This window comes from Polypterus senegalus, chromosome 15 (genome assembly GCF_016835505.1).
Source record: "Polypterus senegalus isolate Bchr_013 chromosome 15, ASM1683550v1, whole genome shotgun sequence".
Classification (NCBI taxonomy): domain Eukaryota; kingdom Metazoa; phylum Chordata; class Cladistia; order Polypteriformes; family Polypteridae; genus Polypterus; species Polypterus senegalus.
The window spans coordinates 52,477,395-52,491,128 of record NC_053168.1 but is presented as its reverse complement, the minus strand read 5'-3'; the positions used below and the strand labels follow the sequence as shown (position 1 = coordinate 52,491,128).

The 13,734-nt window shown below is 38.7% G+C and overlaps 1 protein-coding gene across 5 annotated transcripts in view; it reads right to left on the bottom strand.

The window, feature by feature from the left end:
- Positions 1-3,580: 3,580 nt before the first annotated feature.
- fam126a (family with sequence similarity 126 member A) overlaps positions 3,581-13,734 on the bottom strand; it is a 128,549-nt gene continuing 118,395 nt past the window's right edge. For 4 of the 5 annotated variants that reach the window (XM_039737701.1, XM_039737699.1, XM_039737698.1 and 1 more), the window contains one exon: positions 3,581-5,313. In XM_039737701.1, coding sequence (XP_039593635.1) covers positions 4,748-5,313 — 566 coding nt within the window. In that variant the 3' untranslated portion in view covers positions 3,581-4,747. Of the gene's footprint in view, positions 5,314-9,794; positions 10,070-13,734 lie in introns of all 5 variants that reach the window. The other variant, XM_039737703.1, reaches the window with a different exon arrangement.

Below are 13,734 nucleotides of genomic sequence, written 5' to 3'. Positions count from 1 at the left end.
ATAAGAGGTTGAGAACACCTATGATTCAAGGCTAGGAAGCGATAACACAGAGAAGATGACTCTGAAAGGCGCGTATCGAAAACCAGCAAGGTTGATGAATCGGCAGAAAGGCAACAAAAGGCTTTTGCTGTAAGCAGGGTCACACTGACATATTGCATGAAGAGAAAATCTTAGTAAATTCAGGCATTAGCAAAAATACTAGAAGAATATATTAGAAATTAACTTTAGTGTAGAAATTAAGACAAATCAAGCACGCCAAGCAATGATTAAATGAAAGCACATACTATACTTCTTTTTAATTAAAGCTTAAGCTTCAGGTCACTATTATAAAAAAGTTTGGAAGGTTTAAGAAAGGAAATGATGAGAGGAAACCCATATATAAAATTGAAGCCTTGGCCAGTTAGAGAAAATGGGAACAGCATAGAAAAATAAGAATGCCACGAGGGGGCCATTGATGAGAAAGTAAGGAGATAATAAGAGTTCCCATGGAAACTCAAGGTTCGGCCAGACAGGAGTAGAAGGGAGTCAGAGAAGATGGGCAAGAGAGCTCATTCGGGCGAGGTCAGAAAAGATAGGAAATGACATAGGAAAAGCCCAAAGATGGTAAGAGGAAGCCATCCACCCAGTCTTAGACCAATCAAAATAAGCCGAACAGATACCAAGACGAATAATGGACAGTAAAACCAGGTGCAGAATGAGCTAATCGAACAAGGTAAAAATGATAAGAAATTGTTATAAAAACTGTAATTGCTGTAATGTTCGGGGCTCAATCTCATTTGGCCGAATTGGGTTGAGTCCATGTGGCTGATTTATTGCAATAAAGCCTCAAAACTCTGTCTGTCTATCCCAAGTCCTAATAGCCTTTATTTTTAGGTAAAAAGCCTTCTGATGATGAATTTTTCGCCGCGACAAAAGAATGACAGACACATGGAATAAACAACCAAGCGGTGTGGTGGAGAGCAGGACTTTAGCGACCTTCAAATCTCAACTTGATGTTATTTTGGAGAGTCTAAGTCAATAGGATGCATGAGCTTGTTGGGCTGAATGGCCTCTTCTTGTTAAGCTATCACCGTAACTTAACCTCCTTAGTGTTATGTTTAGCCCCAAATAACAAGTAAAAAACATTGAATTTATTATTCATTTTTTTGTAAATGAAACATGTAAATACCAAAACACCAACTGCTGTACTGATGCAATTTTAGTACCTGTTCTTTGTGAGATCTGTTTTGAAACCGTCATGAACACACAACACGCTGCTGCAATCACAACAGTACGTGTGTTTCTTTGCACACTTTTCTTACAATGTTAATTGTGTTGCATGCGCACAAAGCGGTAGAATGTCAGTGTCTGATTTGCACAATCAGTGTGCCCCTTGTGTTATACTGTAGGCTACCACAGCGCAAGGCTTAGTGACTTCCACATTTCCCAACATGAATGACAGTTGTTGCACTGTGAACAGAGCTTAGGGGTCTAACAAGGGAGCTTAATCACGTTCATTTTGCCTTTTTTTTGTCACATGTCTACTTGCAGCACGATAAACCTTCATACAACTTAATTCAACGGGCATATCTTGGCGGTTTGGCCGCACTGTGCCGTTTGCCTCTGTTTCAATATCCATTTCACATTGTCATCAATATCGCTTGATTTAACTAATGGTTCAGTTTGTTTTACAAGTGGCTTTACAGCTTCTCGTTTTAGTTCAAATTTCCATGGCACTCATGGATATCAACGAGTTAGTTACCTTACAATGGCAAACCACATAAAAATACAGTATTTATGATTGCTTGCAGGGTGTTATTTTACCCACAAGATGGCAGCAGAATGCTGTCCCAAGCATAATTCAAACCTAACGCTGTACATTGGATTATAACATCTAAATCTTAGAAGATATTCAGGGTTACCTGTAGTTACATAGAAATCAGAGCCTGAGAGAGTCTTAAGAGTTAATGCTAAGGAGGTTAAATATGGAATGGAATATCCACACTGGACAGATGGACTAAAACATTATTAGAATCTAAAAGAAGAAATGCACTACAGTACAGGCAAAGACAATACTAACAAAAACACATATCGAGCAACTCCACTACATCTTGCATATTTATTGCAAATTTCACTATACACTGTACATGGCAGTACTGCTACAAGTAGGAGCCAGATAGCTTAAGAAGTAAAGAAATAATGAGAACCAAAAGCTGAAAAACTGACTTAGTGACATTGTAATTACCCCTTAAATATAAGACCCTAACAGATCAATGGAGTCTCAGGTGTCAGCAGTGAAGTTGCTAAGAAAGCTGTAGTGAGGAGGAGGAGGAGCGTCAATGGGCATGGCTGACGTCGATGCAGAACAACGGCATTCGGTTAACCTGATATGTCCTGTAGCTGGTCAATAACAACTTTTATTATGTTGTTCAAAATTTATGGGTTGGGGTGGAATGGGGATCAAAGAGCAAAACATATAGCACTGAAAATGGTTGGACTTTGAAAGGTTCCTTCATAAAACGCAGTTTATGTGGATTTGTGTAAAATTTGAGCAAACTGGTCCAGGAAAGAGATGTCTGAAAATAAAACCTTCGTTTTAAAGTGTCTTTCCTATATATATATAAAGCTCTCAAGCCGATGATGGTGGTGGTGGAAAGAGAAAAATAAAATCTAAACGTTCCATCTACCCATTTGTCTCCTAGTCAAGGGCTGTCAGAACCTGTCCAAGCAGCACTGGCCTCAAGTAGGACTTCAGTCCTGGATAGGTAGCCATGCCCAGACACACTCATTCTGTCATTAACTCTTAACACGCATGTCTTTTGAAAAACCAGGAGGACAAAGGAGAACAAACAAAGAGCACATGGTGACCAGGCCAGTCACAATAACCACTGCTCGACCACATACGGTATGTAATTATAATCTACAAAAATACGAAGGTATGCCCATCTTTCATACGATTACTAACAGACTAATGGGGCAGAACCTTGATCTTGGTATTAATTCAAATCTTATGACCTGATTTGATCTGGAAATTAAAAACAAATTAGTAGTGGCAGCCTAGTGAGCAGAAGAGTTTACCATAATTAAAGCACAGTCCCTGCAAGCTCATCTAGCGACACGTGTACAGAATTCATAAGTGCAAGCTCTTACGTTTGTAAGCAACGGGGAGAGTTTACTGTTGTTTATCTTCAGCCTTTTCTAACACTTTATTGAGGTGGCATGTTAGTGGGTGTTTGTCTACCATGTGAACTTCCTGCTTCTGTTTATCTATGAGAGTTGACCACAGGGCAGGTTTTTTTCTTCTTCTTCTAAATACAGTATTCTCTATCTGTGTTCAGTTTGCATGGTCTCCTTGTATCCGCATGGGGTTTTCCTCCCGTATCTACAAAGATGTCCAAGTTAAGTTAACTGGCGAGTCAAACTGGCCCCATGAGAGGGGGAGTGTTGCCTTGCGCTGCCCCGTTCAGTGCGTTCCTGCCTCACACCAGATGATTCCAGCAGAGGCTCCTGCCCGCTGTAGCCCTGATTTATGTTGTTCTGTCAAATAATTGGAACCAGAGTGTACATGGATAGTAATCATAAAATGATTAGGGAGCAGACATGAAAAGGTTAGTTGCTTTTATTAATGCAACAAGATTTTTGGGAGAAAGGCAAAAACATATTACAATAAAATGTACATTGCACACAAACATGAAACAAACCGAGACCCTTGCAGTGTTATGTAGTAAACCAGAGGACCACGTTCTGCTCTTTAAGAAACAGTAAATTCCTTTTCTTAATTCACTTAAAATACTAAATGAATTTAAAAATCTACGATACGTTTGGATGCTAAAAACAGAGTAGGGATCAAACTGCTGCACCTTAATGAAAACTGCACCACAGAGAGTTCATAAACAGTGTGTGAAGTGAAAATTAATAACCACTTTTTAGCATTAAATTTTAAACACCCAAAATGATACAAATACACCAAAGTGTACAGCAACGTGTCAGCGTGTTGTTTTGGCTTTTCCACAGGCCCCAAGTTACTCCAGTGCAGTATTTAGTTTACTTGAAAGAAAAATGAAGTGCCCTTATGGTGTTTGCTGCCCATGTGCATTTCTTTTAGTCAAAACGACAAAGAAAATGGACAAAAATGTGCCGCCTTTTCATATATCTTAAGTGCAAGTGAAAAACAGAAGCATGCTTACACAAATATCATTAAAAAAATTACACTTACAGTGAAACCCTCTTAATACTGGAATACAAACTATACTTACAAAACTGAACCAAATCATAGTGTTGCGATATCTGAATGCTACAACGTAAACACATCATTTAAGGAGTTTGAATTCTTTGTGGGTTTGAAGTGTGTTTTCAGACCAATAATGGCTTCATCAGTTAACCTCAACTTTGTGCCTCTAAAAATCTTACATATTATTTTACACATTGAGACCTAAAAACATCCCAAACGTAACAAGCAGTACAAATAATTATGTATGAATGTGCCAGTAATCTTTTAGTCCAGCGGCTTTATCCATGTGGTTATAAAAATATACATAATTAGGTATTATTCATTTAAGTGCTTTTGAGGCAATACTAAATGATTTTAAATTTATAGTTAAGGGATTTCATGAATTATTGCTGATTCAGTGGTACTTATGATGATCTCTTTCTCAAATATTTGCTGCCTGTTTCAGTTTCTTTGGGTCAGCCAATGATTTCCATTCACAAGCCACCGTAACGCTCAATGGATCAGAGCACTTTTCAGTAACGTCTTCGCATGGCAGAGTCAGTCAGAGGAGAGCTGAATGCTAATGCTTGGGGATCGCTGCTTCTGCTGGTGGTTCGGACTCAGATGTTCAACTCTGTCGGCACCATAAGCCAGTTTCTCTTCCTGAAGGCTGCAGGCCGAGTAGCGGTTCACATCTGTGACAATCGAGTTTGCGGAGCTGCTCTGATTATTCACCCCAAAGACATTACTGACCTGCTCAAAGGATTTGCTAAAAACCGCTGTGGCAGTCCGAGCAAGGCTAAGGCTGCCTGCTTTGGGTAGGGATTGACTAGTGGTCAGAGTGAGCCTTTTGATTGAAAGCAACTCCAGGTTCTCACTCATTGCTCTCGGAGCCTGTTTTCGAGACAAGTGGTCTTTGCAACTCTCTGTGCTCGACTCTCTTTCCTTAATGGCTTTACCTCCACCCAACCTACGCTGGCTCTTTCCAGGAGTCTTTACATTACTGCTGCTGTTGCTGATAACAATCACTGGAGGGCTGGCAACAGAAGGTGCTCTTGAACAAAATCCTTCATCGACTTCAGAAATTTCCATTAGTTCCTCAGGTGAAGTTAAATCCAAGGCGTCTAGACAGCAGGAACAAAAAAAAATAAAAAATTAAAAACTGCCTTTTAGGTTTTGTGTCTTTCATTCCTCATTGCAAGAATTATTAGACGTGCATCAAGCAAAGCTGAGAAGAGTTCAATCAACAATTTAGCTTTAGCAAGAATCTAAAAGGAATGCCACCCTTTGTAGCAGGTTGAGAGTTTAGTCAAATGGACAGCACACAGCAGCCATTTTACACTATGGCATTAGCAGAAAAGCAAAACAGGATTGGGCGCAAAATCTACAACATGCAAATGATTAAGGACGCAGCAATCCGATGATCTGTAGGAAGGAATTACTTAAAAAAAAAAAATCACATCCCCGCCTAAAAGGAAATATCGTTTCATTTTATTGGAAGGGAAGGAATTGCAAAGTGCACAATGCTAAGAAATACTGCTAATTATTCCATCTTAGGATTTACACCATCACAAAAATACTGGCAAAAGTGTGATGCACAAGTCAAAAACTCTGAAACAATAGTTTAGTGTTTGTTTTATTTTTTTTTTTTTTGAGCTGTGTTGGAGGAATATGCATTGCATACTCCTGATGGAATTTACAGCAAAAAATAATACAACAGGCCTCAAACGAGCTCAGTTATCCATCTGTAATGTTTATTAGTTGTATAAGAATGGCTGATATAAACATATCATACATTAAAAGGAGACCAGCTGAGTGAGTTTAGTCTAAAAACATTGGCATCCCTACTGACTGAAATATCACTGGTATACAGCAGCTACTCTGTCTTGTTTTATGGTAGCGACAAAGCTTTTCTTAAGCTTCCAGTTAAAGAGGTTTGGAAAAGAAATGTATTTTAATTTTCAGCCCTGTGTCGTGTTAATCACCTTCTCAAAATGCCTTTTATTGGTCCAATAGTTTAATACAAAAGGTGAATAATTCCAGAAAGCAGTCTCCTACACTGTCTCCTGTCTACTCTCCAAATCCAAACAGCTGGCCATTACGCCATTCAGGTCCTTTATCCTTATGGATGTTTTGATCTAGAATGTTTCTTCGGCGTAATACTTCTCTACAGCACTTAATAGAAAAATGCCTTTTCCTGGTCGGGTAAGTGCAGAGATTTGCTGGGGTACTTTAAAGTATGGTAACAGCTAGCTAGCTATAAAATTGAGGAAGGTGATGGAGCTAGAGACCTTCATAACGTTCTAGTGACAAAATATGTGATATTATTGTATATTCAGCAATCTCAATGCTTTCTTGTGTTTTTGTGGCAGCAGGAAAAGGAGCCATACCACATGCACTACAGAACAGATCGTCCACCTGAAACTAAGCATGTTCGGGCCCAGCCAATACTTGGACACGGGAGACCAACCAAGAAAAAACTCGGGTTGCTGCTGGAAGAGGTATTGGTGAGGCCAGCTGGGGACACCTACCCTGTGGTCTGAATGTGAATCCCAATGCCCCAGTGGAGTGACAGGGTCACTGTGATGTAAAAATGGCGCCGTCCTTTGGATGAGACGTAAGACTGAGGTTCTGCCACTCTGTGGTCATTAAAGATCCCAGGGCATCTTTTGTAAAGAGTAAGGTGTATCCCAATGTCCTGGCAAAATATCCCACCATGGCCTGGTCATTCTGGCCCCCAATCATCCGCGGTCTCTGATTGGCTAACTATCATTCGCCCCTTCACCACCTAACAGCTAATGTGTGGTGAGCGTACTGGCGCAAAAATGGCTGCTGTCACGCCATCTAGGTGGATTCTGCACATTAGTGGTGTTTAAAGTGGCTCCCTGCTAATTGTGTAAAGTGCTCCGAGTACCTTGAAAAGCGCTTTATAAATGTAATGAATTATTATGTACTTCGCCCCCATTTTTTTTTGGATCCCACTACCTGCTCCACATTGGTCAAAGTACAACTGCGTCACCTTTACAGTCTTAACTGACAGTTTATTTTGGTGGAATTTTTCACTCTGTTTATTAATTTATACACTGGTTTCAACTTTAAAATGAAATGCACCAGTATTAAACAGTGGACTTTATGACCTGCCTCTTCTCTGCTGGTGGGTATGTGATACCTGCCCATGCATGACTACCTGAACAGCACTTCCAATGGATGGTTCACACATCTGTCTATACCTAGATCTGTCTAATGAATGTTAGATTAGCACTCCATTCCCGTTCATTATACACAAAACAGACGTTGATGGCATGTAATGAGCAGGAAAGCTCCATCAGTACTGGTCAATAACAGGAAAGTTATCTTTTGAGTTTGGGAACACACATCTTTTTTTCAGTGCCAAAATTCTTTAAGTGTGTACAGCTGTGTTTCATGGCACCTTGCAGTGATCTGTCATTCCACCTTGTATTGTTAAAATAATAAAGCATTATACAGTTATAACAGGATCACTTCTGTCACTACTGAATGTACGAATTTTATCGCAAAACTTCATTACTTTTTGTACCTTAGAGCATTGCATCTTTTTTTTACAAATATTTGGAAACACAGAATCCCACTCCTGACCAGTAACACTGGACAAAAAATGTTTCAAAAAGTTTGCTTCCTGAAATATGTTTGGTGATTCAAAATGAACATATATATGATTTCAGATTGACTGCATCATGCAGGAAGTTGAAGAAACATTAAATTAATTTTAATTGAATTTAGCGTGTTTAATCACTTAATGATGCTGACACATGAGTTCAGTTGAGCTAAAAATGTTTTACTGCTGGTCTTTGTTTGTACTCAGCATCTGATGTTTCCCATTTCAGTGTCCAACAATTGTTGGCCAGAAAGACAGATTCTGCTTGCACCCTGATACAGTTTTTCCATTGTTGCGATGCCCTGGGGAAACCTGTGTTCATCACTGAAGGCACCAAGATTAGCAGTGGAGAATTCCAAGTGTGAATGTAAAAAATGTTTTGTTTTTTTTTTTAATTGACATGCTGCACTTTATGGTTGTGTATGCTTGAAGCACGTTGACAATCCACTGGATGTAGTTTGGTACTCTGTAACTCTCTGAAAATTCTCAAAAATATCCCTGAATGCCTTCCATGCAATTTCCTCTGGTCCACTAGCAGCTCTTCGAAACACCTGACATTGATGACACGCCTGAATTGTAGACCAAAATAAATGCTTTCCTTGACATCAGTTATTTGTGGAAACATTGCTCTCGGATAACACAATCCTTCACCTACCTTATTCATCAGTTTTACAAAATGTTTCATCAGTCCAAGCTTTATATGAAAAGGTGGCAAAAATATCTTTGTTGGGTCAACAAGTGGTTTATGTGCCACCTTCTCTTCCCAGGAATCAGATGTTACAGCAAGGCTAGTTCTTTTTAATGTAATGCGACTCTTTAGCATGGCTGTCCTATTCTCAAATAAAACAACAGTTCTTCTGTAACCAAACTGCATTCCTAGTAGCAGTGCCAGTACTTTCTGATCACCAGATGTTCCAGTTGTAGTTGTTGTACTGTATATACTTATAATATAAGAGGACGTCATTAAAATGAGCGATTGTGATAAAACAATATATGAAAAAAAAATGTAAAGGTGATTTTCATGATCGCAGACAAAAATCCATAAGATAGACTCAGAAGTGTTCAGGAAGCAAAGTCTTCATTGTCCAGTGTAATTGGAAGGTAGTGGAAGTGAAAGCATGTAGTTTGCAAAGTTAAAGTGGGGGCTAGGGGCTGTATTTATTTTAATAATGGACAGTCGAAATTGAAAGGATGAGGGTATGTTCACCCAGGAAAGGATAATAAAACTGACATTAATAAATATGTATGAAAGGAGGCTATTTCAGTAATTGATGGCAAAATATTCACCCCTTAATAAATGAAGCTGTCTGTGACTAGGATTGATGGCGGTAAATGGACACATAGCAAATGGAGGTTAATCATTCAGGTGAACAGTAAAATGGGAACAAATTGTTAGTGATGTTGCCTATACACTGCTAATGAATGAATGGGTTAGAAATATGTCATTTAAAAAAATCTGAGGATACAATAATAAAGGGGAGCATTTTCTAAGATATCTTCTTTTTAAGCACACATATAGCACTGCACTGTGTAGTGCGATGGAATTCCATCAGGAGTAATAAAGCTCACGTTTAGTGATAAATTATTTTCTAAATATTTACTAATTGTAAAAGTTTTCTTTTTTAATATATAGTTGAGCTTGGAAATCTACATTGTAAAAGACTTATTCGGTTATCTTTGCAAAACTAAATACATATAGTGCTATATAATAGTGACTATGTACAATAAGGGCTTTATAAAAAGCTAAAGGTCACTAAATATCTTCCTGTGGTGGTGCAAACCAGAAATGCATTAAAGGAGTGCAGTTACACAAACTCATTGATTGGTTTAGAAATCAGTAGGCAGCATGCCCAGCTTTATCTGATTCTTACTAAAATGGACTAGTTAACAGTATTATACACAGTATTATTCACTCCCCTGTTTCCAGCCCTCCCAATACCCCCTAACTCCCCAAATACTCCCCCATGGTACCTGTCGGTGCCAATAAACAGCACTCAGCTAGTACTGGACTCTGCCAGGTGAGTTAACGCCATCTTCCAATAGTTTCCTGAAAGACTTCTGCCTCCTGATCTCAGCCATGCCTTTGCTGTCTGAGCCTGAATCCTGTCCCCCCTGCGTTTCCCCCTCTGTTCTGTTTCTTTGTGCCTCCCCATTTGCGATGCGTTCACCGGTGACACCGGTCACACTAATTTCAGGGATTGGCATTGGTCCTGAATCTGTGATGTCAATACTGTTCTCTGAGGATTCTAGGAGTGGAGATGAAAGACACAAAAGATGGCTGAAACAAAAGTAAAAGAAAAGGAACAAGACCAAAAAACCAAAACCAGACGAGCAAGCAAGACATACTATGTAAAATAAGCAAATAAAAATGCAGAAAATGAAATATGGTTATGGAAGAAATAGCTTTATTCCATTAATGCTAAAATACTTTAAGACAACTAACTAGCACATACTTTAGAAGGCTGTTGCTTTGAATGTTTTTGTTCTATTTTGAGTGGAAAGGCAGAATTATCATAATATTCTAAGTGCCAATTTGACAAATGCATTCTCAAGAAAAAAGTCAACTAAACTAAAACTAAAAGACTCTCCATATAATACATTGTGATCAGCTTTTCCTGGAACATTACTTTTTAAAATTACTTTTTTCTGCTTTCTTTATTATCTTCTGATTGTTGTATATCATATATATATATATATATATATATATATATATATATATATATATATATATATATATATATATATATATATATATATAGTGCATCCGGAAAGTATTCACAGCACATCACTTTTTCCACATTTTGTTATGTTACAGCCTTATTCCAAAATGGATTAAATTCATTACATTCTACACACAACACCCCATAATGACAACGTGAAAAAAGTTTACTTGAGGTTTTGCAAATTTATTAAAAATAAAAAAACTGGGAAATCACATGTACATAAGTATTCACAGCCTTTGCCATGAAACTCAAAATTGAGCTCAGGTGCCTCCTGTTTCCCCTGATCATCCTTGAGATGTTTCTGCCGCTTAATTGGAGTCCATCTGTGGTAAATTCAGTTGATTGGACATAATTTGGAAAGGCACACACCTGTCTATATGAGGTCCCACAGTTGACAGTTCATGTCAGAGCACAAACCAAGCATGAAGTCAAAGGAATTGTCTGTAGACCTCCGAGACAGGATTGTCTCGAGGCACAAATCTGGGGAAGGTTACAGAAAAATTTCTGCTGCTGTGAAGGTCCCAATGAGCACAGTGGCCCCCATCATCTGTAAGTGGAAGAAGTTCGAAACCACCAGGACTCTTCCTAGAGCTGGCCAGCCATCTAAACTGAGTGATTGGGGGAGAAGGGCCTTAGTCAGGGAGGTGACCAAGAACCCGATGGTCACTCTGTCAGAGCTCCAGAGGTCCTCTGTGGAGAGAGGAGAACCTTCCAGAAGGACAACCATCTCTGCAGCAATCCACCAATCAGGCCTGTATGGTAGAGTGGCCAGACGGAAGCCACTCCTTAGTAAAAGGCACATGGCAGCCCGCCTGGAGTTTGCCAAAAGGCACCTGAAGGACTCTCAGACCATGAGAAACAAAATTCTCTTGTCTGATGAGACAAAGATTGAACTCTTTGGTGTGAATGCCAGGCGTCATGTTTGGAGGAAACCAGGCACCGCTCATCACCAGGCCAATACCATCCCTACAGTGAAGCATGGTGGTGGCAGCATCATGCGGTGGGGATGTTTTTCAGCGGCAGGAACTGGGAGACTAGTCAAGATAAAGGGAAAGATGACTGCAGCAATGTACATAGACATCCTGGATGAAAACCTGCTCCAGAGCGCTGTTGACCTCAGACTGGGGTGACGGTTCATCTTTCAGCAGGACAACGACCCTAAGCACACAGCCAAGATATCAAAGGAGTGGCTTCAGGACAACTCTGTGAATGTCCTTGAGTGGCCCAGCCAGAGCCCAGACTTGAATCTGATTGAACATCTCTGGAGAGATCTTAAAATGGCTGTGCACCGACGCTTCCAATCCAACCTGATGGAGCTTGAGAGGTGCTGCAAAGAGGAATGGGCGAAACTGGCCAAGGATAGGTGTGCCAAGCTTGTGGCATCATATTCAAAAAGACTTGAGGCTGTAATTGCTACCAAAGGTGCATCGACAAAGTATTGAGCAAAGGCTGTGAATACTTACGTACATGTAATTTCTGAGTTATTTTATTTTTAATAAATTTGCAAAAACCTCAAGTAAACTTTTTTCATGTTGTTATTATGGGGTGTTGTGTGTAGAATTCTGAGGAAAAAAATGAATTTAATCCATTTTGGAATAAGGCTGTAACATAACAAAATGTGGAAAAAGTGATGCGCTGTGAATACTTTCTGGATACACTGTATATATCTCAAAATGATTCTTATAAGGTCAAGCATATAATTTTCCTTATGTTCATAATAAAAACAAAGAAGAAAGTTAATTCAATAATTACATACTTCTTGAAACATGATTACTGGGATGAGAACTAATTTCAGGTACAATAAGCATGTGAGAAATGTGATGTTGATGTAGTGATTTTAAAGAAGTACAAGCATTCCAGTAGAACAACAAATGTAAAACTTACCACAATATGTACTGCATGAGCACTGTATGAATGATGAAAGACAAAATAAAAAGCACAAACGCACACAAACACACACACAAATGTCCACTACCATTTACATGTGACAGGAGGACACTTAATTTTCCCTCGTTTCAATGGTTGTAACAGTTTTTCCTCCCGAGTTTGTTTTACTGAATAGATTTAGGATACTATCATGCCATGACCATGGCAAGAACGTGGTAACAAGATTTAATCATGGGAAATCTTAACATTCAGAGAGACCAACATGAATTTAATAAAAGAAGATATTTAAAGAAATGAGGTACTGAACACATCCACCTATTCCTTAACTTGCTTCTATGCCATTTCAGGTCACAGCGTTTGAAATAAGTGAATTCTCAGTAAATGTATATAAAGTAATTTTTACCTATGTTAAACAAAAATAAAAAAGGGCAAGCAGTGAAAGGTGAAGAATCTTAACATTAAGACAATTTTTAGTAGGTTAAGAAATGAGCTAAAATCAAAGGCAAACAATGTAAGTCAGTTGAATTGGCCTAACATCTTAATGCTGTCATTGTGATAATCCACACAAATAATTTGCACTAGGTCCATTATTTTGAGAGCATAAAATGGTGAATGTGCAGAACTTTCATAAATATATTAGCTTTGAATATAAATCACAAAATTTAGAAAAAATAAACCATGCATTCTTATACAACTATTAAAATACAGCAAATGCTTCCAAGGATTCCATGGACACTTGTAAATTTTTGACAAATGTTCACAATTCTTTAGTAGTCTCTTTAAAAGAAAGCTACAGCTTCTACAAGAAAGCAGAGCCAACACAAAATGTAATATGCAGATATGTGGCCCTACAATGGTGACTGGATTAAAACTATACTTATTATACAGTTACTGTACACAAAACAGAAGAGATGGATGCCACTTGCATGTCTTTGGTCCACCACCCAGTTCCAGGCAGTGTATCGGCACACACTCAGAATGCTTGCAGAAAGCAACAGTCTTCATTCACGCATCAAGTTTGCTGTACAATGAAAATCAAACTGCATGATTCTCTTCAGCCTCAAAAAGCTAAATACTTGCAAGCAGACTGAAATAAAGTTAAAGACTAATGATTTTTCTATTTTCCTTACACACTACCACATAGTGTCTCTGTGAAAAAGCAAATATAGCATTAATGAGAGGTAGTCAGCATGATCAACAATTGTTAACATGAAAAGAACACTAACAAAAAACAAAAAAAATAAAACAATCCATAATTCCCATTACACGATCCCCTACTGAGGAATTTAACCAGCACAGCT